Below are 26,445 nucleotides of genomic sequence, written 5' to 3'. Positions count from 1 at the left end.
AATTCAAAACATTCTAGAACTCCTAAAATCTCTATTAATCTAGCTGAGAAATCTAAGAAAACAAAAAAGCATAATCCTTGGTTTCTGCGAGTGGTATTTAGCTGACTGAATGAGGCTAACCTCTCAGCAGGTCAGGACTGTGAGAGGCTTTTACTGTTAATTAAAGCAAATTGTAGTTTTGTGAGTTCTGCTGCTCCTACCTTCCTAGCACACTAATCCTATTGAAGGGCCAAGCAGTGTTGCTCCTCTCAACAGCTGTGACATTTTCTTAGTTAAATGTCAATGAGATTGAGGGAAATTTCTTAGCACTTGATGTTTAATTCAAAGTAATATCTGATTATGCAGAATAAAACAGCCAGGTTTCAAGTTTGCCTTCATTTACTACTGTTTGTTAGTTGAAAAGCATTGGAAAGCAATTTAAGAGTGCATTAGGAGGGAGAAAGGACTTGTTGCATGAGATCAGTCAGGACAAGTAAATATAAGGGCAGACAACTGTTTTCAAAAGGCACAAAAAATACTTGTTCTTTTTTTTGTCTGGACCCTAAGGTCTGTGTTCTGCTCAAACTTTGACCCAGTGATGCACAAAGCCTGCTACTTGTTTCCAATTTCTTGCCCCCTGTAAATGACTAACTTGAAATGAGGACTGACAGGCCTCCATGTATGCTGAAGGTCAGGGGATCTCGTGTTTACAGAAGGATTTGCCTTAAGATATTGCTGACCTTTAAAAGCAGATTGTTGCAGAGCTCACTGGTCCTTCTGCATTAAGAACAGACCTGTGTGACTCATAGCAATAATCCACAAAAGAAAGTAAGCCTAAGCCATTCTGAGGGAGAGAAAACTGCGCCAGCAGAGCAAAACAGTGCAAGACTGCAGTAGCAGGGTGGCAGAAAGCTGGTCAGTAGGGAGCCATGTATCTCAGGAGATCATTTTAGCTTTTATGTATTTCAGGAAGTCTCACTGAAATTGTTCTGCTCTGTATTAATGAGCACAGAGCAGGGCCAGTGACTTTCCCCAGTAACTATTTGAGGGTCTGGGGACAACGTAAGTGCCTGGGCTGCCCTGGCTGAGGCACCTACTGCAAGGCCATTGAAAGTGAGACCTCAGAGCTTGAAGAAGCACCCAGCTACCCCTGACAGTAGACATCTGAGGGGGACCAGGACAGAAGTCAGGGAAGTTATTTGATACCTTCCAGTTTTCTTAGACCACTACCTTCATTGACTTTTAAAACATATTTATTTATTTATTGCTTCCTCTAGCTACCTTAAGCAGCTACCCACTCATTTCATTTTTAGTTCATTTTTCTCCTAGAGGATAGTGGGAGATTTCTGGGTACACTGCTGAGCGCTAGGTCAGCAGCACGTCACTAAAGATTTGCTGTAAGCCAAAGTCATCTTTGTGGTTTTAACCTCCAGCTTGTGAATGGCTATAGTTATCAGAGAGCCTTGTGGGATACTTGAGGAAGCAATTCTTAAGTTCTTAGCAGCTAAGAACCTCTGTAGTTCACTTATTTAAAATTCTTTCTTGTATAAATTGTTTATAAAACACCTCTTTACATTGTATACTTAAATGAAGTAAGGTATTGCTATGGTAAACACACCATGTTCTACTTCAAAGGCAGACTCTGTGTCTAGACTTCCACATTTTGTCAGGCTGGAGCCTAATTAGTTTACCAAAGTACTTTAACAAGAGGTGCTGTTGAGGTACAAGTTAATAATAAATCTACCGTTAAAATGCATCATTCCATGGATAGGCGAAGTTGAAAGGCAGAAACTATTTCATCTGGTATTGTTCAGCCTATGTTTTGGCTTAATCTTCTCCATGTTTGTATGCTAAATTAGAACAGAATTATTAAGTGCTCTTGTAGGCGCTAGCAAGGCTCAACAAGTGTAGCGTGGAGATTATGAGAGAGAATAGTCAGGATATGAAAAGGTGAGAAACACTTCTCTTTCAAGTGATTGATGATTAATGAAATATTAGAAAGGTAAAATTGTTTTTTGTTGTTGTTGTTGTTGTTGTTCTTGTTTACCTATGCCTCAAATGAGCATTTTGTGGCTAACTACACCTTTTACTATTAATAGAATTATTATTATATTATACTTCTAACTTTTGAAGATTGCAACTAAATTATTTTGAGGCATGATGATTATCTGTGTAGTTTTTGGTTGATCTGGAGCCAAATCCTGAAGCTTTTAATCAATTCTACCTAATTGAAAATATATTAATTAAAGATATCACTAACGTTTATTGAATTCTGGTCTGAATGAGACCATGGCAATAGTTTCAAGAATACTTCAGGGTTTCTAGTGGTGTATTTGTGTTTGTGCACATGTGAGTGAATGTGTATATGTATGTGTTCTCATTTGTCTATCTGAAAGAGTCTTTATAGTAACTGTTAGATACCAGCAACAGTCCCGGAATCTCAAATGTTGCTTTACTTAAAAGAAATTTTTCTATTTTTCACATTCAAATAAACTTCTTAAATTCCAATAAAAAACGGCTGTCTTAAAACTTGCCTATTTCCTTGCAGGCTCATTCATCTGTGGAAAGGGCTGCACTGATCAGTGGTGTGAAGATGAAAAGTGTTTCTTCAGATGACACATTTGCTGTTTGTGGTTCAGCCCTAAAGAAAGTTTTGGATGAAGACAAAGCTTCTGGTCTTATCCCATTCTTTGTGAGTATTGGATTTTAAGTCATCAGTGGATTTATTCTCATCAGTTATTTTTGGAAGGAGAAGATGATCTTATTCCTAAGAGAGGGTTTAACAGGCAGTCTGGTTAGAATATTACGATAGTTTCCATGAATGTTCTTCATGCACATGAGCTTTGTTAAAGACATTTCAAGTATTTATATGTGCAGAAAAAATAATTGTAATAAGAGGCATTCTTGAAGTTTAAGAAGCATTAATTTGCAGGAGGAGCAACACATTTGAGCAGCTGGTTGCACTTCTGAGAAATTTTTAAAAGGAGATGAATTTGTACTAGACATTTAAATAAGTGCAGGTGAATTTTCTAGTTGTATTTGTCTAATCCTGCAACGTTATGGTCTCCTAACACTTGAGTTCCAAATGGCCTCTTATTCAAAGAATATTTGTTTATTTGTCAGATCAACTCCTTTCAGTTCAGAACACCATTTCATCATTTCAAGTTAAAATGATATTTTATCTCTTTTTAAATTTTTTTTTTCATGGAAGAAGTAACCTCTGTTTTGTTTCCATACATCATCAACAAAATGATTTGCTCATTTCTAAGCATTATACCTCTATAAAACTCGATATAGACCATGATCTGCATAGATTTAAAAAGGGATGCAATATGTCAGCAATAATATATTTTCCATTGACTTTCCATTAAATAAAAATTAGAGCTTAAAGAATATCTCTTAGAAACTGAGAACTCTAGAAATGGATTTTTAAGGAGAATAAAAAATGTCACTTCCCCCCCTCCTCCCCCCCCAGAAAAGTCATGTCTGACAACAGTTGTTCTTTTCTTTCATGTGGTAACATTTTGAAAAGTGCTAATGTGACTTAGATTTCTTTGAACTGTTTTTGGAAAAAGTAGCTTTTTTGCCAAATGGGATGAGGTAGCTTATATTTCACCAAGCCTTTTGAAAATGTAATCTTTCTACTGTTGTTATTAACCTTTAGTATCTGGTCTTATGCATTATGAGGATGAGCAGAGTGAAAAATGTTTTTCATATAAGCTAGGGTGTCAAGAATTAGCAAGTCATTGGGATAACCAAGCACATCCTGTCAGCTGCTTTCCTACATGATGAGAGTGTGACAGAGAAACAAAGCATCTGTAGGGTTGGCTGAATGGACTTTCTTCTTTTGAAGTGGAGATGTGCCATAAGGTTTCATATCTGTTATACTGTAACATCTCGTAATATATGATGCAAAGTCCTACTTTTTTTATCTTACTATAAATTTTATATTATTCCAAATATAGCACTACATCACATTTCTATGCACTAACAACAAAGTTAATGCTTTCTCCTTATCTTTTCTCCATTTGCAAAAAAAAAATGCATCTTGCCCCTCTTGAATATTCATTTCTTATTAATATTCCTGTGTGTAGCAAGAGGAAATAAAAAATTCTCTTTTATGCATTCAGCACCACCTTTACAAAAGGTAATTTAACTGTTGTTTATTTCTTCCTCTGTTTGCTTAGCTGTGCAAGAGGCTTTCAAAGGCGGCACAGGCTCAGTCTGTGTTAATATGGCCTGTGCCAGGTCTTCCATTTATTTGTATACATAAAACATGTCAGCTTAGATTAAACTAGATCTCATTATCCTTATGGCTGGCCTCTTAACTCCAAAGGTGTGTTAATTCTCTGTCATGCTGAACAGCAGTCCATGCACTGTATTAATGCTCCCTTTTCAGCCTCGCAGATTTCAAAAACCTTTCCATTTCTTTTGTTCTTTTGGTGCTATTTTATTTAGTTCTGGTGACAAAGTTATGCACATTGCCAAGGAGACTCCTTACTTTGTTTCTTGTCTCCCTATATTCACTGATCCTTCACTAAGGAGTGTGATTCAACATCAAAGCAAAAAGTTTAACAGAAGAAAGAAAATGCAAGCAAATTTCAGTGCTTTATATACAGAATCTTGCTCTTGTATTCACTGAACAAATGAGAACTTGTTATATTGAAGTTTCTTGTAGAAGTGAATGGAGAATCAGGAGTGCATTTCCATGATATGAAGGAGGTTCTGTCATTACAGCAACCTGTTAATTACAAGTTTGTTTTCCACATACATAAGATTTGGTAATCAAGCTTTTCTTGGGGGGGGGGAGGAGTGAGACATTTAGAAAGAGCCTTTGAATTCCTATCCACCATCTTATAGCATTAGTAATGTGTATGTTACTTTGTTCAGTATAAGCTGCTGCCAAACAGTGGACTCAGAATGCTGCTTTTGTTTCCCTTACAAAAAAATTTCAAACTTGTGTTGATTTCTCTCTTCCAAAATACTTGTGAAGAAATTGAAATACAGACATATTTTGATACAGTAAAGCAACCAGACTGTGAAACAATTCTAACTGTGTCAGGTATGGGGGAGCTGAAGTTGTCATGATTTACCATGGAGCAGTTTCCAAGTGTGTCTGATACTCAGCCCTGCATCTGGCCATCAGTGAAGGGGGAGCTGTGTCCTGAAATCCTGTGCTGACGTTGTGTTCATTTCATTACTTATGAACATTAACTAAAGGTTAAGTGCATGCTTAAGTACTATTCTCCTTTAGGCCCTATGCTCTTAGTTTGAGACAGGCCTTAAATTGGATGAGTGTTAATGAGAGATGCCCAAATGTGGTGAATCATGCACTGCTAAATTCAGAGGTAGGCTTTAGAGCCTCCTTTACTTGAAGTGTGTGATAGTCTGTGGGCTTTATCTTGTCTGTCATAAATCAGCACAGCTATATTGCAACTGGTATATATATTGTACAATATATTTCAACAAGCTCATCCAATGTCATGCTGCTGCAGTGGAATGTTTTTCCTGCTTAACAAAGACCCAGCACAAAATCTCTCAGATTCTACTGAAATGACTCTTCTGAAGGATGATCTGCAGGAAAGGCTGTTTATATCTGGACACATTCAGGAAGCAACAAATCAGTTGGACAGAAAGAGGGGACATCTTTTCAGTAGATGTTAGCTCTAAGATCCTAACCGCAGATTTCCATTTGGAAGAAGTATTCTTGAGGCACATACAGATACCCAGGGCAATGTTTCTTAACCCACAGTACATGAGTGCAAGCTGGGAAAGAGCTGAGTTGGAGAAAACAAAAGTAAGAACATTGGAATTTCTGCCTCATTTTAGTGGATTGCAAATGGAAATCTTCGTGGTGAAAGTATGCAAAATGCATCTGTATCTTTTTAAGAAGCTGTCAGAGGTCTTCCAGTCGAGAAGACTGAGTCATTGCTCTCGGGCTTCATAAAGGTTCGTGTATTATCCCCAATATAACTCTCGATTTCAGGAAAGTAATATGTGAGAAGACTGATTCAAGCATTTTAGCTGCTTTGCATTTGCAGCTGACTGAATAAAATCTGAAGTGCACAACCTGTGATGGAGAAGGCCTTCAGGCTATACTAAGCCATCAGCCCCATTTCTGTGATTCAGCCTGTCCCCCGCCCCCTGCATAAATGTGATTTTTCTGATGTTGTACAGGTTACAAATTGAGTTAGATTTGTTGGTTAGCACTGAGGCAGGGTAATGAGAGTCATGACAAGAGCAGGTGCTGTCATTTTAAGTGGTTTCTGAGAATTAAAACAAGTAGCTTTTGAGGCTTAGACACCTGCAGAGAGGACAACAAAATTATTTCAGTAACTGAGGTATCCTTTGCAGGATAAGGCATTATTCAAATGACTTAAGCATATGTTTGAACTCATATAAACTCTCACTGGAACAACATACTCCTTACACTATCAGAGGGCACTGATTTAGCTGCAGTACAACACAAATAACAACTGTTTCTAAGTTTCTCTTGTGAAATGGCTGTGATTACTTTAATTGCTGAACTGACTAGCAATTCACTCTAATCTTATCAGAAAGTCCACTGCCTATTATTTTAAAATCTATGCATAAGAGCAGAGCTAAATCTATAGTTCACTCTTGGTATTTTCATTGGAAAAGTCCCCTGCTCATCCTGAACCCAAAGGCCCTGTCTGTCTACCCATTAATGGAGCTGTGTGACACAAATGCAGTGTATGAACTCGTAACATATAATTGTGTGTATATTTTGTTAAGACAGAGTGTTTGTTTTCTGAACAGTGTAGTAGATGGACAAGCATCACGTAGGTGTTCCTTACTCTTTCATCAGGATTTCTCATGAGTTCATGGGGGAACTTGCATATGCACACAATACAAAACCTCTGCAAAACATGGCTAACTGTAGGCGTACAGGGAAAAACAGAGGAAACAGAAAATGGTGCATTGACAGTGTTGGCAGAAACAAATGAATAACAGCCAAAAAAAAACCCCAAAGTACAAAAGTAATAACAGTTACAAAATTCTGGTGATGTATTCATAGTCATCTGGCTGGGCTATGGTCTGCATGTAACCTTGGATGAACGATCTAATTACTTCGTACTACTCTAACTTTAAAACAGCATAATTTATTTGCCTATATAAACTGTAAAGTGTATTTTATCATATAATGATTCCATACAAGGCAAAACTGACTCCCAGTCTTTATCAGTAGTTACAAAAATAAGACTAGATATTTAAAATGTAAGAGGAGCAATAAAAAATAAAATAATGTCAGCTTAAATGTGCTTGGAAATTGTCTTCTGGGTTATAGTTCTATCTGGATATTCTCAGTGAATTACCATAGCTCATTTTCACCTAATTACATTCTTTTACTACTGTGATACTTTCTTCAGTATTTATGTTGCCCCTGCTTTTGGTCTTGCAGCAGGAGATGCTAAGTGAGAAATTAACAGAATTCTAGAATGAATCAAGGAGAAAAAGTTTATCTGGGATTAAGTTTTGCAAACTTGACAGTGAACATAAGCTACTAGAGGACAGGTCCCAGGCTGCAGATTCCTGGAGTGTAAATCAGTTACAAATTCTGCAACTCTTCAGTTCAGGCAGTAACTTCTAATTTGCTCAAGTTCATAGATTTCCACTATAGCATTAACTGAAAATCATTTCGATGATAATTTTGAATGTGGGACTGGAATCGGACCATATGATAAACATGTGGAAAATACAGAACATATATAAAATTTATATTAATATAATACTGTGACTGATTAATCAGACAACTTCATAAGGACACTTGATTTTATGCATTTGACTCCATAAGAAGCGGGAGAGCTTTGAGGAAAAAAAAACAACCACCTAGATTCATAAAAGCTATGCTGTAGGACACGTACTGGTTAAAAACAAATAATTTTATCCTATAACATCTATTCTTTCTCTTTACAGTTGCTTTTCCAGACAGTTCTTATGACTTGATAATTTTCTTTGCTGTGACACTTAACAATTTTTTGCCTCTCCTTTTTTTTTTTTTTCTTCTTTTTTTGGCTCTGCAGTTTTGTGCAACGCTTGGAACCACACCTTGCTGCTCCTTTGACAAACTGCTAGAACTGGGTCCTATTTGTAAGTCTTTATCAGCTGCTACTTTCTAAAATTGCAGATACCAGTTTAAGCTATGCTGAGTCATTTCCAGGGTATTGTGTAGTGTCACTGCCTGAATTCAGTAAAGCTACTTACAGATGAGACTTTAAGTTACAGTTTTCTTTCTAATATTAGATCAAGCAGTCTCTGACCACTAAAGAGGACTGAGGACATTGCCTCAAGGTTTTTGGAGGAGCATTTTGGAATGCTTTCAATGAAAACACACTGCATTTTAGTTTGTAACATTTCTTCTTTAGGCCTTTCTACCTGCCAAGATTGTCTAGAGCAATGGAGAAGATCACGGAAAATCTGACCTCTGAGTCTCCTTTGCGCTCAATGTTTTTTTCTGTTTGGTTCTAATGACTACAAGAGGCAAGGAAATTATGCACCAAAAATCTAAATGTATTTGTAGTCCTTCCTCTCTTCTATGCTATTTCCTTCTTGCAAGAAGACAGGACAAGTGCCGGGGTGCTGAATACAGTGGACAAGCCATGGGCTCTTCCTGTGTTTTCTGTGTTAACAATCTGCTGAGGCAAGCTATGATCTGCAAAGAAGATTGGTCAAACGAATACACTTGCTGGCTGATGAAAACTTGACAGAATTGCATCATATATGTTTCAGTGTATCTTTAGAGCAGGGTATTTATAGGCTTGGAACTTTGATCTTTTGTTCATTTATTCAAGCAGAGCCTAAAACAGAGTTTAGGTGGTGGTGATGTGTTTAAGTTCCCTGTTTCTCAGCTCAGCCCCCAAAGACTCAGTGTTCTAGTTCTCCTTTCTGGAAAGGTTTTCTAGTACCCTGCTTAGCAGCTTGAAATTGTTTTGCTCTTCAGATGATTCCTACAGACCTGATCTAATAAAACAGTAGTACCAACACTCCTTGGATAGCAACTAATTGTGACTGTTTCACAAAGCGCTCTCAGTGTCTTCCTGCTTATGCAATGGAGTCCATCAGGATTGCATACTAATCACGTCATAAGTCTTAAATTAGCATTTTATTTATTTATTTATTTTTGGTGTTGTTAACATAAATGTCCAGAAGTCCTATAACATAAAGGGAGTGTCTCAAACCAAATACAGCCAAAAATAAATAATCAAATGAGCTTTGAGCATTTCTTCAAATAAGTCTACCTTATCATAGAATGGTCTGGGTTGGAAGGGACCTTAAAGACCATCCAGTTCTAACTCCCATACTGTGGGCAGAGGCACCTTCCACAAACTCAGGCTGCCCAGGGCAGCCCCGTCCCACCTGGCCTTGAATGCCTCCAGGGATGGGGCACCCACAGCTTCTCTTTGCAGCTGTGCCGGGGCCTCACTGCCCTCTGAGTGAAGAACTTCCTCCTAACATCTGACCTAGATCTCCCTTCTTTTACTTTAAAACTATTCCCATGTGTCCTATCACTATCCATACATTTGAAAAGTCATTCTCCCCTTTCCTCATAAGCTCCCTTTAGGTACTGAAAGGCTGCAATGAGATCCCTCTTGGGCCTTCTCTTCTTCAGGCTGAACAGGCTCAGCTCCCTCAACCTCTCTTTGTGGGAGAAGTGTTCCAACCATCTGACCATATTCATGGCCTTGCTAGAACTGTTCCAGCAGCAGTATTTCTGGCACTTGGGTCCAAGACCTGGATGTAGTACTCTCTTAGGAGTGCAGAGTAGAGTGGAATGATGATGATCACCTCCCTCACCCTACTGGCCACTTCTCTTTTGATGATAAAAAGAATAATATTATGCAAAATGTAGTTTGCAAGAATGCAAATTCCTGCATGACCTCGGTGTCCCACTGCAGATCTGAATGGCCATACCATTGTATGTACAAATATGCATTAGAATTAGTTTGTGACCAGTGTTAAGATTTTATGTGGGCTTCACTCATGAATTCATGGACTAGCGCATTTACAGTGTGAATTAATACAGAAGATTAATAGCAGAGTGTGATTATGTAATTGCAGAAGGTACATGAGCTGCTCAAATGCTGAAGTATTTCTGCAGTGAGTAATCAAAACTGGTCCTTTCTTAACCTTTTAGTACTTGCTCTTGAATAAGTGTATCAGTCCTCAAAAGAAGTTTGTTTCACATGGTTCAAAAGCCTGTATATACACATATCAATATGTGACAAAAACCTTTTTAAAAATGTGTGTTTATTTGTGGCTTATGTGTTAAAAGCAGGGAGCAGAGCTGGAACCCTAGCTCTCTCTTGCTAATGTGGTGTTATTACCACAGGAATGAATAACTACATCTCTAGATACATATTTTTAAGTATATTTTAGTGGTTCTTTCATTAAAATTGTTTAGTATTTTATACTGCTTAAAAAAATATCTCAAGAACTTTGTTTTATACTTTTTAATCTTCTGTTTAATTTTTCATTCAATTATTCGTTTTTTTTTTAGGTAATAAGGAGAACATCTGGATGCATATTGATGCAGCCTATGCTGGGAGTGCATTCATCTGTCCTGAGTTCAGGCATCTTTTAAATGGAGTGGAGGTGAAGTGAGCCACCTGTTAAAACCTTGCTCTTCTGTAGGCTCTTTCTGTTTAAAGAAACATCCAATATTAATGGCTTTTCTAGAATCTCAAAGTATTCTGCACTTTAGCTTACACTACAAATCCCTGCATATTCTATTACCTTACTTATGTTTATGTATTACTGGTTTATTCTGGAAGTATGCAAATTATTACAGTATGTGAAAGTCACTCAAGAATGGCAAATGGTAGTAAACCAAATACCCTCAAAAAAGCACATCTGTAACACCCTAATTCTATGTTACAAAAAAAAAAAGGAAAAAAAATTAATGTGCTCATTATGCCTGATTTTTACTTGCATCGTGAGAGTCATGTAGAATACAGCAAGTAGCTGTATATCAAAAAGAGAGAGTTTAATAACCAAGCGAACTAAATGAAATATTCCCCCGTCAGCTCTTGTGTCCCTTTTCTCCTCCTCACTTGCTGAGCTACTTGGCATTCAGTTGCTTAGATAAGGATACTTCAATTTCCTGCTGCTCCCCTCAGGCAGTCAGATAAGTCCTTGTCTTCCATGTCAGTGGAGAAAATATTGCTGTTTGGTGAAGGCAGAAGTTTAAACACAGTACAGATAGATAGTGACTAATAAAGAAGAGGAGGGAACCCCTCCCCCCCCAGCAAATAAAGCATTTCTTTCTGTCTCTTTTTTATCAGCAAATGAAGCTTGTTGTAATTTCCTGTGGGGGGATATATTTTAACTTATTGTTATTGGTTCCTGAAGGAAATGAAACAGCATCCCTTGTCTGGTCCAGCATTTGCCATAAAAGTAAATATTTAACAACCACAGATAGGTTTCTTGCCCTGTGCAGTGCGGGGAGATAGATCAGTAGCCAGAAAGATAGATAATCTCTTATGAGATAAATTGTTAACTGCTTACAAGTGACAGGGAAGGTTCTGAGAAGCAAATGAGAATGAACGGTACTGCATGGAGTAGTCAGACCCTGGTGCTTCCGGGCCCCCAGCTCTCCTTACATTTAATGGCAGATTGCCTCTGCCTTTCTTAACACACAGCCTACAGAAGAAGCCTTTTCCACATGATGCCAGTCTCACCTGAGTTTCCTCTGATGATGCCAAAACTGGCCTTTCCCATGATTTATATAATGTATTGTGAATGCCTGTTTGTTCTGTGTAGACTTTTTTCTTTCAGCTTCAGAAGAAAAGATGATTTCCACTAACAGAGAATACCTTGGCCCTAAAAAAATAAGTAATGTCCCAATCATTTGTAATTTGATGGCAAACGTGATTCACAGATTCTGAACAAAATATATCATTTGTTTCTCTACCTGAATTTTGTATGTATATGTCAAATAATCTTGAAAATATAAAGCTCAGTGGATCACTTTGGAAATTTGATATAAACAGCAGCTATTGCTGACTATGTTTATGTTTATTATGTGAGAAATTGTTCAGTTTATACTGAAATATATACTTTTGCATACCATACTTATTTGAAAGGTGTAATTCTTAGCAGATGCTCCAAATTTTGATGATAACAGTAGTTTAACTGCACAATAAACCTAAGTTCAATTCCCAAAATGAAACGAAAATATAACTGCAGTAGTTAATAAGTAAGGTGGTATAGGTATGAATGTTACCTATAATGCCCTGTTCAGGAATGCATTCATAGTTAAGGTGTACTCAGATAATTTGATTAAGTTAAATCATTGGCACATTTTCATTATTCTTTTTTATTTATTTATCTGTTCTCAGTTTGCAGATTCATTTAACTTTAATCCCCACAAATGGCTCCTAGTGAATTTTGACTGCTCTGCTATGTGGTAAGTATTATAGAAAAAGGAAAATATTACGAGATACAAAAATCACATGTTAAATCCACCTTTCTAGTACTAGACGTTTATTTACACTTCTGTATTGAAAAGAGCTGTGGATAGCTTTAACTCTTGTAATTTACAACATTCTCTATTTCATATAATCCAATTTTATAACAAGTACAATTTAAAAGAGGAAAAGAGGACAAAAAAGCTTAAAACTAGACGGATATGTGGCCTTGTTTTTGTGAAACTAATGCATCAGACTGGTTCAATGGTAGTGACTGCAATTCTTATTGAACTCCCAAGGTGCTCGTCAGAGCTTTTTGATCTAATTTTACTCCTTCTGTGCTTCATCCTTGAAAACAGTTGCTCACAATTCTATCTCCTGCAGAAAGCATTGACATGAATAAGGTGTGGTTGTGAAGTGAGGGGTATTCTTCTCTTATAAGAGAGGGCTTATACAAGTCTAGTAAAAGATATGATCATTTTTTTCTTTGATGTGAATGTCTGATTGCAAGTCTATAAATTCCATTTCTTCTGCAGTGAATGTGCTAACTTCTTATTAAACTAATTTATGAAATAACACAAGTCCAAGTTAATAATTATATAAGAAAACTTACATGTCTGCTTAAAAACAAAAGATATATTTTCAGAAACACACACACGTAAGTAGGTTGAATTAACATTTCTGACCATCACTGTGTGTTACAGAACAAGCATGTGTGATGTGTGACATTACACTGATTTGACTGTACGTGTGGTGGGAGTGAGAGGTGAAGTTAGCACTGCACTGCTCCCTCCCCTCCACAGGGTTCCATTCTCAGCTACACAGTCTGTGCTCAAGCTATGTGCAGGTGGCTCATAATAAATACCATTAAAATTCACAAAATAATGTTAGAAGTTTACAATCTTGTGAGTCCATCTTACCAGCTGTACATGGCCACACATGGCCCATAGGCAGTGAGTTAGACATGCTTGATTTAAAATACAAATCAAAAAACTCCCTTTAAGGATGATAATACAATGAACAGTATGTTAAAAGATCTTTTTCTTGTTTTCCATTAAGGTTCATGTTGGAGCCTTGATTCTTTCAAAAGCTTCTCTAAGAATGGTTGTGATTTAGCTGATGAAAAGCAGTTAATTTCAAAAAGGAGTATTTTTGCAATTTGGTACTGATTTTTCAATTTTCCCAGATGACAACAGAGATTACATTTTGATATGAAAGGATGCTAGTGTAGAAACTTGTAGACATACTTTGAAACAAAGCAAATAAACTACAGCAGTAGTAATAACATTCCATAAAGATGATCCTATTGTGTCCCAGAGTGGAATTTCCAGAACCTAATGTCTACCAGCATCACAACTTATTATCAAAACAGCAGATCAGTAAATGCAGACTATTTATCAAGATAAATTAAAACATCACTTTCAGTTATAATTGAAGATTTTTGTAGAATTGAAACAGGAGGGAAAACTGAAAACTTCCTTTAAAAAGAAAACTTTAAGATATCACCCAGAAAAAAGTCACCCTTTCCTGGAAGAAAAGAAAAATAAGTGTGTGACAGTGGTTATTCAGTTGCTTTTGGTTAATCTTTGGCTCTTTTGAAATCCTTAATGAAGTTGACTTTTGCACAAATATGCATATTATTCAGCTTATATGGTACATTTTTGAATGAAAGATTGTTTCTGACATAAACACTTCAAATATTCCAAGCCTAAGTTTTTCTTTTTTCCTTTCCTTAGATAAATAGCTTAGATTCAGCTCATTCATTAGCAATGGCAGTGATTAACTAAGGCTCCAGTTTGTAAGTTCCTCGTAGCTAGCTGTCTCTTCATGTGAAAACAGGGAGAAAATGGAACTCCTTTGCCAACTTCTCCCATCTTTTTCCCATTATCTGAAGACATTGGTAGCAAAGTAGCCACTCTCAGAAATGATAAAATTCATCATCATTCTCTTTAATGTTTGCAGGACAATTAGGAGCCAGTCTTATCCCTACAAGTTAAATTTCTTATTAATTCTGCTTTCACCTATACCCCTGTGGAACCATGTTAGCACTTTTTACCTAGTTTTCTAGGAAAACAAGATATATACAAACATACTTATGTTTCCATTTCAGGAGATGGTAGCTTTTCCCTATCAAATCTTAGACTTCAGATGTAAGGGAGTATACTTTCGAAGTGCTTTTCTCCATTTTGTTTCCTGCTTTTTTTTTTTTTTTGTGAATCATCACATAGAATGCATATTTTTTGTAGGTATGAAGATTTCATTTCAAGGAATCTTAAGAGACCATGCAAAATGTCTCCTTACTGAAAGCTGCACAACCGTAGCCTAACACTAAGGCTTTGTTTCATCAAGGCATTTATATATGGTGTTATTTGCTTGATATGAAATGAGGTATATAATTAAAATCAAGCTCTTTGTCTTGAAGTCATATATGTAACCAGAAGACCAACTATTTCTGAGGCCTATACCTGGTATTCACCTCTGTTATTGGCCTGTAATGCTGACTGAAAAGATGAAAACTCATTTGGAATGTGATAATAAGGGTTGAAGGAGCCTGGTAAGAAGAAATAAATGTGATAGCTACATAGTCCTTTTAGGATCCATGGGAAGCATTAACCATGATTTTGTAATAATACAGAAACAGTTCAATAAATAACATGTCAAAGTCAAACTGAATTCCACTGAAGGTTTCTAATTCACCCACACTTACTTAGTGGTTTCAGCACTTTCTCCAATGAATGCATTTCTTCTCCTTGCAAGATGATTAAGAAAATCCAGCCACTAGATCTGTAATTTAATTATTAAACTACTTGGTGCATTATGAAGCATTGATGTCATCTGGGATTTGGAGGTAATTTCGTTATTCAGTCTTTTGCAAAGTATTATAAAACTTCTTGATGTACAGAAAAAGACAGATCCTAAGAGAAAAAAAAAAAGAATTCAATGTAGTGTTTCTTAGAAGGGTTTGTTCTCCATATTTATATATTGAGGTCTTTTAAAATACTCTGCTTTGAAACTACCAGGCAGTTTTGTCTGGCCTGCTCAGTCGGTGTTCTGGAATATTATAAAAGAAGAAATTTCTTCTTTCAGAGAGAGTAAAAGTAATCCTCTTATAAAAGTCTTGCTAATTTTGCTTTTCTATTGCTCTTTTCAGGGTTTAAGTGTTAACTTTTGTTCAGAAAGTTTGTTTTGTGTTTAAGGGCAAATGCTAATAGGAAATGTTCTTCTGTAAGTGGAAGCAAAGTGTTCTTGTTGGCTTGTAATATTAAGCCATCTCTGTTTTTTTTTATCTATTAAAATTGCAAACATCATTAAAATATACAGAATAGAATGAGGCTGCTAAAGGCATCCAATGTGCAATCCAAATAGTTTCCTTTTCAGATATTTTCACTGGTTTATCCACTATAACTTTCACTATGTATTTCAAATTATGCGTACTTAATATGTGAATTTTATGCTATTGAAAATAGATCTTAATAGCCTATTATTATCACATCAAACCTTTAAAAAAAAAATCAAGTTTACGAAGAAAATTTTTTGAAATATATGTTCAGGGCTCTTCAGACAATCTTGGGTATTTGCAGAGAAAGTAAACGAATACCACTTCTCTCTGTTACCAGACCACACAAGCACTTACTGCAAAGAAGGTTAAACACAAAGGGTGAAATCTAGACAGGGTGTATAGAGGCACAGTTCAACTGATTCATATACATTTATGTCCAAGCTTTGGATTTATTTTAGTAATCCTATTAGATAGTTTTTAATGGTTGCCAGATTATAACCTGCAAAGTCTGAGCTGGAACAGGCACCACCTTTTAAAAATGCAGGAACATCACGAAGATCACTAATGCCACTTTAATAGCAGTCCATGCATCAATCCACACTTGATAGGGATGTTAATATCTTCTAACTGAACAGATATTCCTGAATAGTTGTTATCTGTTTTATTGTTTAGCACAGCATATTACAGGAGAAGGAGTGAATCTCTCAGAATACAAGTAATAATACTGTTTATAACTTGGGTTTGTTGCCTATGGAATGAGCTACACAAATATATCAAAGTAATCAAACATATGAACACAATAGAGCAATTTAGAGATTTTTTACAATATTTAACCTAATTAAAATTGCTTTTAGACAATAGTTTACTTCTTTATATATATATATGTTAATATATATAATCAAAAATATTCTGAATGTCTTTTACTATTTTTAAATGTGCATAAACTTATGTATCTTCAGCTAGATACTTCCCATACTTGAAGTCAAGGTAACTTCGGTGCCTTCCTTACTCTTAAAGAGAGATGAAGGTTTGTGTGAATTAAATGTTTCATGTCAGTAGTTTTATGTGCAATTTTAGATTAAAAAAAAAAAAGAACAACCAGAACATAAAAAAAGGGATACAGAAAAAATGACAAAAAGCTAGGACTTTTGCTGTTTAGAGTACCCCCACATTGAAATAATTATTGCTTGCCTTTGTGAAATATTTATAGGCCTAATGGAATTACGTAGTGGTTTTTCCTTTTTTGATTTCTAGTTCTTTCTGCCTGCCTTTGTAGAGGTGAGTCAGTCTTATGCATAGAGTGCTTCCACTGGTGAAATTGAGCTTATTTTCTCTCTGAGGTGGCTGCACCGTGCCAATGGTTGCAGCATGGGGAGACAGCGGGCAGCATCCTCAGAGCCCCAGCACTGCTCCGCGTGATGTCTGGGAAGCGACAGCTCTTCCCACACTGCTTTGTACTGCAATAATTTGCAGGCAACTTCTGTTGACTGCAAACATGAACATTGCTTTAACTAGTCTCACATTCTGGTGTGATTGTCTATCACCATAAAAAGATCCTCTGCGTCTGTTTCTTATCTGTTTTTAAACATGCAGTTATGCAGTCATGCTGCCCGTTCCTGCTGAGCCTTACACTTACTGCTTGTAAGTACAGGACTGATATTGCTGTGAAAAAGTACTGAAAATGGTACAGGCTGTGCTCAGGAAATATGCCAGTTTAAACACATTTAGTTTTCTTTGCTTCTGGAAATCTAATGCTTTAAATTTTAATTCTTATATTTCTCTCTCTCTCTCTTTTTTTTTTTTTTTTGTCTTCTTTTCATACAGGGTGAAAAAAAGATCAGATTTAATTGGTGCTTTTAAATTAGAACCTCTTTACCTGCAGCATCACCACCAGGAGTCTGGTAATTTTGTTAAATACAATGACCATTATTTTATTTGCACACTGATACTTAATATTAAAAAAATGGTTTAAGATGACAACTGGAATTCTTAAAACTAGCTAAGTTGTTTAGCAGCCTATTTCCATATTCAAAATGCCTTAGGAAGTGAAGTTTATTGAAGTGCAAACACATCCAGTGAGATTTTAGTTTGTAGAAAAAACAACTGAGGGAAAGCCATTTCATGAGACATTTATAAATAATTTTGTATTAGGATTTTTTCCACTCCATATTTACCACTGGATCTTTTTCCAAGCTATGGATTCAAGTTCTAACTCATATTTTCAAATACTTGTGCCAGGAGCAAACATCCTCTGAAACTGCGAAGAAGGGATGGGCTGTGTTTGGTATCTGTGCTCTGTTTTCTGTGATAGCTATCTGAGACACTGTCCTGTTGCGCTCACGTTCTTAAATTGATTGTAGCAAAGGAGGTAAGTGCAGGTTATTGGTCTTGTACAAAATTCTCACAAAAGCTCCTCCTGGAGTGCTTTGCTTGAGGTATAGATCTTAGACCTGTACAAAGCTCCTTTACAGATTAGTGTTGCTCCTTGCACATGCCTAGCAGCTGCAAAGTGGCATTTGCTATCCTGAAGGTTAGCTATGCACATTCAGATGGTAAGTGATTAATTGTGAATACAGCAGTGTAGTTTCAATAAGTGATTGACAAGTTCATTCATAATGACAGAATTACAGAATGACAGGGGTTGGAGAGGACCTCTGGAAAGCATCATAACCCCCTTGCTAACGCAGGTTCCCTACAGTGGGTTGCACAGGAAAACATCCGATCAGGTTTTGAGTATCTCCAGAGAAGGAGATACAGCCTCTCCAGGCAGCTTCTTCCAGTGCTCTGTCAGCCTTCAAAGTAAACTTTCTCAAGTAGGTGCATCACCTCAAGGGGCCTGTGCCTGTTCTTTTCATTTATTGTATCTCATATATTTCCTGGAGTTGGTGGTGCTGATCTATGCTCAGAAGTGTATTCTGAGTGCACTTCTTTCTGTTATAGCCATGAACTCACTGGCATTTAAATAAGAATCACAGAATCATAGAGTATCCTGAGACCCATAAAGTTCATTGAGTTCAGCTCCTGTCTCCACACAGGACCACCCAAAAATCAAACCATATGACTGAGACCATTGTCCAGGCACTTCTTGAACTCCGTCAGGTTGGGGCGATGACCACTGCCCTGGGGAGCCTGTTCAGGTGCCTTCCACCCTTCTGATGAAGAATATTTTCCTGATACCAGATCTGACCCTCCCCTGACGTGGTTCCATGCCGTTCCTTCAGGTCCTGTTGCTGCCAACAGAGAGATGAGATCAGCTCTGCCCTTCTACTCCTCGTTTGAAGAGCTGTAGGCCACTATGAGGCCACCCCAGTTAATTAATACCAGCTAGAATTCCACTGTTCACAAAAATCTATTCCTGTGCCTTAATTCTGACCTGTCGTAGCTTTTGTATTTTATACCTTTTTCTACATTTTATTTTTCTACATTTTCAAGCAATGCAATTATGGAACATGGCAATAAACAGGAAAATGTAGTAACTCTGAAGCTGAGGTTCACCCACCAAAGGCTAGAATTATTAAGAAAAAAAAAATGTACTTTTTTTTTTAACCTTTCAAAGTGAAAGTGCTAATTATTGCAAATCTACTTGTCATTAGATTTTAATTAATGTATAAGAAGAATGTTTCTTTTGAGAAAAAAAATCTGAAGTTAAAATTAAGGTGAAAATACATTCTTGTGAAAATTGACAGCACTGATACAAGCATATTAGGGCTTTCCCAGGTTAAATAACACCAAAGGGAAATGAAACCTTTCTTAGTTGGCCTGAAAACTTAATCTACCAGGTGGATAAAAAGTCAGCCAGCCTTTGCATTGCCTTCCCTAGCTGTGTTAGTATTTCATTAGATCTGGACATAAGGATTCCAAGTAGATCAGCTGATAATTATCAGTCAAGTAACACTAATATTTTCTCTGCTCTATTCCTGTTTGCTGACAGTTTTCCAAAGATCTGGACAACTTTCCAAATGCCAACACCTCTAATTGAACTGTCAAATCCAATCCACACATATGCCTTCAATCAAAATGTCCAGAGTTTCAAGGGTGCGAGGCTGTTACAGTCACTGTTGATCCCTGTGTGATTTATGGCATGTCAGCACTCCTGGAAATAAGATTTGTCTAATGGAGGATATTATTTTCTGAGTATGTCTCAGGACTGAGAATTCCCATCGTGGTTTACAAGGCAAATGAAATAGCATTTTTGAATTCACTCATCTCTCACTCAAGAATTTAAATGAGCGGAAAAATATATCTATCTGTGAGCAATTAGTCTTAATAACCATATGGCAATTATGTGTGCCCTCAAGAGGAAAATCTTTATTTTGTCATTAATTATAATTTTATGTGATTTGCATCATCCCACCAGCAAGATTATACTAGCTTGCCTGGGAGCCCAGGATATAGGTCAAATCCTAATAGCAGTGTAAGAATAGTGAGCTCCATACTCTATTGTAAATGCTGCATGTGCTCCCACAATGCAATTCCTCCTGGTTAAATACAGAGGTAAGGCTAAGGCTTGTAATCAAAGACTAATCATTGACTGCATTCTGCTTCACAGCTTGTGAAAGGCGTTGTTGTGGATCATTAGACATAGCCCCTTGCAGCAGCGTAGGATTATTTATCTATCACCAGTTGCTTTACTTTATTCTCTACCAGCCTTGCAGCTATCAAATAAAAATGGCTGTGACAATGCAGAGCACGAATGTTATCAAATTACCCTATTGCTGAGCTGAGACAGCCATGTTAATTCTCTGAAGTCCAGAAACAGAATAACGATTGTTACTTTTTTTTCCCCCTTTTGGAAGATAACCTAGGAACATGCTAAAGAACCAAATGGCTGGGTGTTTCAGGGAGGAAGGATCATGTGTTTTGGCTGCATGCATGTGAGAATGTTGGCAAGGGGGCTTGTGACACAGGAAATTGAGTCTTTTTTTTTTTCCTTTTTTTTTTTAAGAGTCCCAGGAAATTGGAAGGGTATTACACAAATGACGTAGACTGGTCAATTCATAAACCACAGTTCTATTTAGTACCTGGGAGCACTTGGACTGCACTTTTCCATGGAATTTAAGCATATACTTTCCTGTGAAGCTTATGTTCCACTGTAGAAAAATAAAAGCAGAATAAAAAAGCTAAGCAGATGATTCCATGTGTTGCTAAAGAAGTGCTTAAGATTTTAGGTCAACTTAATTTTTGTCACCGGCTTACTGCCAGTAATCCAGCTTTACCATGAAATTAGCCTAATTACCTGATTCGAAGAAAAGGTAGAGGCATCTTGACTCTGTGTGGTCATATAAAAGACAACAAATAACATCTTCTGCATGCCTCCTTGGACTGCTTTGAGGCTTGGCCAAGCTGTGTTTGTATAAGGTTGTTTTCAGGACATGAAATAAAAAGTCATAAACATGCAGAATATTATTCTCCAAACAGGAAGAGAGGCAAATTCCTCAGTCACATTTTCCAGTCACTTAGTAGACGTGCTGAAGAATAAGCAACAAATGCATGAATGGACATAAAAGGTAGTCAGGAATGCATTATTTTGAAAAGCATCAGTTTTGGGATTCTACAGGACAAAATTAATAAAAGCTGCTTTCTCTACTCTTTCTTTTCCTTACAAGGGGAAAATACACACAATATTGAGTCTGTGGTCACTATGGGATCATAAGTCTAACAAAGAAGGAAAAATGTTTCATTTGTAAGTGGTATATTCTGGCTAGCCAAGGAATGATGTGTATTATCCAGTGATGCTAGGGATGCTTGTTTGTAGAAAACATCTAGTTAAAAAACAGCATGTTCAATAGTACTAGAATGACTGTAGGTTTTGGCTGTTATGATGAAGCAATGCAATTATTTTTTCTTTAACTTCCAGGCCTCGTAACAGATTACCGGGTAAGTACATCAATATAATCACTAATACTGTTGCTTGTATACACTGATTTGTCCTGGGATTTTATTTTCCATTGATTTCATAAACTTCAAAACGTCCCCTTTCTTTTCAGGATGCATTCAGCTTGCTAAATTTTTAATGTTATTCAAGCTGAAACTGTAAACTCTCTTTTTGGAAAACAAAACAAAACAAAAGCCACACCATATTTAAAGGCAGAATGTGTCTTGCATATGTAATATTTCAAGGTTTAATCAGTAGAAAGAAACTGCCTAAAGATTTTATTTTTTAGAGTAGTGGATAATACCTTTTTTTAAATGCACTTTTTAACCTTGACAATAGAAAATCTTTTGTTTTGAAACAGAAAACAGGTCAGTCGTACTAGAAGCTAGCCCCACAGCTGCAAGCCGATGCTTACTTTGGATTTCCAAAGCCTTTGAGGAAAATTCAGAATGCAAACAGACAATTGGATTTGGCTTGTGACCCTTTCATTCTGCCAACAACCTTCTTTTCTACTTCTCATTTGAGAAATTTGAGTATTAAACAGTCATAGTAGGGCACGGGCCAAGAATCGCCATTTCTGTTATTACTGGGCCCAACCCTAGCTATGGCCTCTAATATCTGAAATGAACTTAGAAGTCATTGCAGCATGTACAATTTCTGCAGTATCACTGCAAGGCTGACTTCTAACGTGGATGCCTCCCTCTTGCCACAGCACTGGCAGATCCCCCTGGGGAGGAGGTTCCGCTCCCTGAAGCTCTGGTTTGTGCTGAGGATGTACGGCGTCACAGGACTGCAGGAACACATCCGCAAGGTAACTGCAGTGTGTTTTCTTGGGTGGTCTGCTTGGAATAGCAAGGGAAAATGAACTTTGTCCCTGTCTGTTTTCTAAAACTTTTATATGTGTCAGAAAGCAATGGCTTTAATGGAGCTCAGGTCAGTAGGAGTGCTGCTTGTTTGCCCCAATTCTATATGATAGCAGGATCAAAATTGTCACCTGTTCTGTATTACTGTTTAGAGAATACAAGTGTCGGAATTTGAAATTTATACAATGCAGCACTATGGGTCACTATGGCCAGAATATATTGATGTTTTTTGGGGGGGGAGAAAAAACATGAAAACAGACATTATCTCTCTGTGTTATGAATAGACATACACTGATTGCATGTTTAGATTATAATTAAGGTCATTGAGCTGCATTTATGCTGCATTAACTTACAGGGCATGTCTGCCTATCCCTGAAGTGATAATTTCTGCTGGTTCCACTTCCTGTTTAAAATGCATTTAAAAAAAAATCAAAAGCCATGGTGTATACAATTTACAGTTTGTTAGCATTGCTGTGAATAAGTACTAAGTTTAGTCTTGATTTAGACCTGGCACCAGTCTAAATCATATATATACTTCCTCTGTGGCAGTAAAATTAAATTCAAGCATGCTTTTCCTTTTTATGAAGTTTAGGGAAACTTCTAGTGAGAGGAGCTCTATGACTTGGCTGTAAATATTTACAAAAATATCCATTAGCTGAGAATCTGGTCTCATATACCAAACTCTCTACAGACACACATTCCTTTCTGCTGTGGTACTAAACAGATTAAGCCCTAAGAAAGGCTTCTCCTGTCGTAAAACAGCTGCATGAAAATCTCTCTTGCAATTTGGGAAGGTTCTGGGATGGACGGTGTCCTCATTTTTATTACAGTATATTTTTCAACTGACTCTTAACTCTCAACTGACTCAGTGACTTAAATTATATTTTTATTCCTAATAAGGTTGTCAGAAGCAAATTTTGACAGCAGTGGCAAGCCTGATGTTCTGTTGTCCTTGTGGCAACCTGATACATACCTTCCAATTAAAAAGTGATGTATAGTTTGTTACTGCTTTACTAGACTGCCACTACTGTTCCTAATGCTTTGCTCTCTCAGGTTAGATTTTTGGAGACTGCAATTATTTCAGCATGATGCCAAGTTTTTAAGTAGTGCTTAATCTCTCCCTGGGAAAACAGGATTGGAAGCCCCATGTTAACTATATGGCCTTGATCAGGCAGATTTATGCAATTTAATACTCACGTTCAACAAGAAGCTTTGCAGTTTTCTCGTTCCCTGTCTTTCTGACTGCCCAGACAAAAAGTGCTCGTGTTCCCATAATCTTAGCTGTTTTTGTATTTTCTATGACAACACAGTTCAGGAAGGAAAAGCAAATCAATCCTTTCTTAAAGATGCTGACTGCTAAGTTGGAACCATCATATGATCCCTTATTTGTGAAGATAATCAGAAAGCTAGATTTCTAAGGCCTTGTTGAACTGAGTGTGTCTTTAATATTTCTTTATGGATGAAAGTTCCTCTGTATACAGAGGGGAAAAAAAGTTATCAACTTTTTTTTTTCGCAACTTTGGAAAAGTAGTAAGGGTAACTATGGGCTGAATTTGAGCTACTGTATACATCTGTCAAACTGGAGCCTTCAAGTCCATTTCTCCTCACCACCCCCCTTGATGAGTGCTAATTAAATTCGGTGCATTTCAAAGCAGCTTTAAAACAAAACAGTCTTTCTATCTCCAGCAGCTCATAGCTGAACTTACATTTCAAGAAGAAATTGCATGTCATTTGCTTCCCGCTTTTGTAGAATTTCAGTAAAATATGACTTGCAAGTTTGCAGATGTGTTGGTAAAGTTTTATCAGTAGTTGCAAAATAACAATTATGAATGCGTTTTGTATCTTACCCATTTTTCTCTCTTCTCAGGAATTATCCTGGGCTCCAGATATATTTTGATAAATTTTGATCATGTGCTAATGAAACCAACCCGATGCTGGTTCACATTTTCTAATCTACAGACAAGTTTTTAAAGAAAAAGTAAATTGTTCTAAAGAAGAACTAAACTTGTTCTCTTCACTGTAACATTGCTTGTCCTAGCACTCGGCCTTGAAAAGATGCTTTCATTTAAACACACCATAATATCTTGCAAGGGACAGTGTTTATGTATTTATGTTTCCACTGCTGGCAAAGGCAATTTTTGAAGAGAATAGCCACTACTGTATCTTGTGGTACTTCTGTCTTAAGAGAAATCCTGTAGTACCAGAATTATTTTTAAGGCTATATTTATAACAGTAGGTCATAGACAGGCCATTCCTAGCATAAGATCTAGGTTGCAATGGCAGGAGCAAGTACCTTCAGAGTCGAGCCAGGGAGTGGGAAGTGATCTCTTTCTGATGTGCCCCGAGGAACAGGCCGTGCAAATAGAATAGGCAGAAAATCAGTTTTCAAACAGTTTTGTGAACTGATATGTGGGGAGGAGGATGCATGTGGATCTCACTTGTGCAGCAGGTAGTTCTCATACATCAACGTTCCTGTGTGTAGGCCATGTTGTGCCTGTTCACCCCATACAATTGCAGCTAGGGCATGATTGTTCAGGTGCATGACTGGGCCTTGTTAAAAGATTGGGGACCAGGAGTTTCAATTCCTTTCTGTGTTTATATACATCTGTGATTGCCTAGCAAAAATGACAACTCAGCTCCTCAGTCACAGAGCACCAGGAAGATTTATCCAGTGTTTATAGACTTCTAGTCAGGCTTCTTTTGCACAGCCAGGTTATACTTACAAAATGATTTGATGTTTTCAATGGTAATGAGCCACGACATGGTAAAGAGGGAAGAAACACTGCATGTCCATAAGAAGCCACCGTATTAGCAATTTGATTAGTGAGATTCTATACAGATCAAAGACATATGCAACTATGTTCAATTTTTAAAAAAATTTTAAAATATAAACTGTCATGCAAAACTCTTTCACGAGTTAGTTGCCATTTTTTTCCTATCTCACTGCAAAAAGGCAATAGTTATTTACCAGAGGTAGTGAGACGCAGAAATCCCTTGCAAGCTTCAGTGTTTCCATCTGCTAAATGTCACTGTGAAGAGAAGTGCCGGTGTTCAGCTCCTACATACTGACATTTTTCACTAACACAATACATACAATTCCACTTTCGGAACCCATGTGATAAAGGGCTTTTCCAAATGACATTACTAGAAACAGTATGTGAGTTGGTTTGTATACATACTTTTTGGGGGTCAAAATATTCAAGGTAAAATACTTTTTAAAGGCTAAATGCAGCTTGAATGTCAGCTTTATATTAATGGTGCTAAGGGTGCAGCATGGTGATTGTGTCAAAACCAAATGCATTTGGAGGGTTACAGTAACCATGGATCAGGCCTGCTTTGTACACATTCAGCAGAAATCTGAGAACAGCTCTATTTTCAGTTCTCCAAACAAAACTTGATTTTCATAGTTTTCTTGCACATCTTGAAAAGCAGGAATACTGAAATCATGTGTGTACCCCTGTATGAGCTATTACCATACCCATGTCCAGAATGGGGTACAGCTCTTTGAGTTGCAGAGAGGCGGATGTGAAACCTACAAGCCCTTTGAATTCTCCAGGCTTAGTAATGTTTAACTTTATTGAATTTATTTATGCTTAGTGTCAACAACCTTTGTAAGAGCAATTCAGGTTAAGAGCTTACAAAGGTGCAGGAGTTCAAAGGTGCAGGGTCTTGGATCACTCTGTTAAGCAGAGCTGCACAGGTGAATCTCGTTGGTCCCAGCTTTCTCTACTTCCCCGTCCTAAAAATCTAATTCACGTGGTGCCCCCCAGTGGCTTTCACAGTTATTGCTATTTCTTACAGCTTGCTGTGGATAAAATTGCTTCCATATATGAATACTAAATTCATATAATTTTGTGTTTTACTGAATAGTCTGTTTTCCCCTGATCTTATCTCTTTCTGAAGATTCAGATTCCTGAAAAATTTCTTAATATTTTATTAAAAAAATAAAATAAAGTAAAAAGGAAAGAAATACCTGCTAAAAAGTGTACAGCATCTGTAGTATCCTTGTAAAAACTACTT

General features: G+C 37.0%; 1 protein-coding gene across 4 annotated transcripts in view; it reads left to right on the top strand.

The window, feature by feature from the left end:
* The window catches only part of DDC (dopa decarboxylase), a 67,009-nt gene that overhangs the window by 32,725 nt on the left and 7,839 nt on the right, over positions 1–26,445 (top strand). For all 4 annotated transcript variants that reach the window (XM_085220498.1, XM_085220497.1, XM_085220496.1 and 1 more), the window contains 7 exons: positions 2,528–2,671; positions 8,025–8,091; positions 10,499–10,593; positions 12,339–12,406; positions 17,512–17,588; positions 21,545–21,564; positions 22,275–22,373. In XM_085220498.1, coding sequence (XP_085076624.1) covers positions 2,528–2,671; positions 8,025–8,091; positions 10,499–10,593; positions 12,339–12,406; positions 17,512–17,588; positions 21,545–21,564; positions 22,275–22,373 — 570 coding nt within the window. The remainder of the gene's footprint in view (positions 1–2,527; positions 2,672–8,024; positions 8,092–10,498; positions 10,594–12,338; positions 12,407–17,511; positions 17,589–21,544; positions 21,565–22,274; positions 22,374–26,445) is intronic.

The sequence above is a fragment of the Meleagris gallopavo genome, chromosome 3 (assembly GCF_905368555.1).
Source record: "Meleagris gallopavo chromosome 3, MGAL_WU_HG_1.1, whole genome shotgun sequence".
Taxonomy (NCBI): domain Eukaryota; kingdom Metazoa; phylum Chordata; class Aves; order Galliformes; family Phasianidae; genus Meleagris; species Meleagris gallopavo.
Note: the sequence above shows the minus strand (reverse complement) of the source record. Positions and strands in the feature narration are given on the sequence as shown.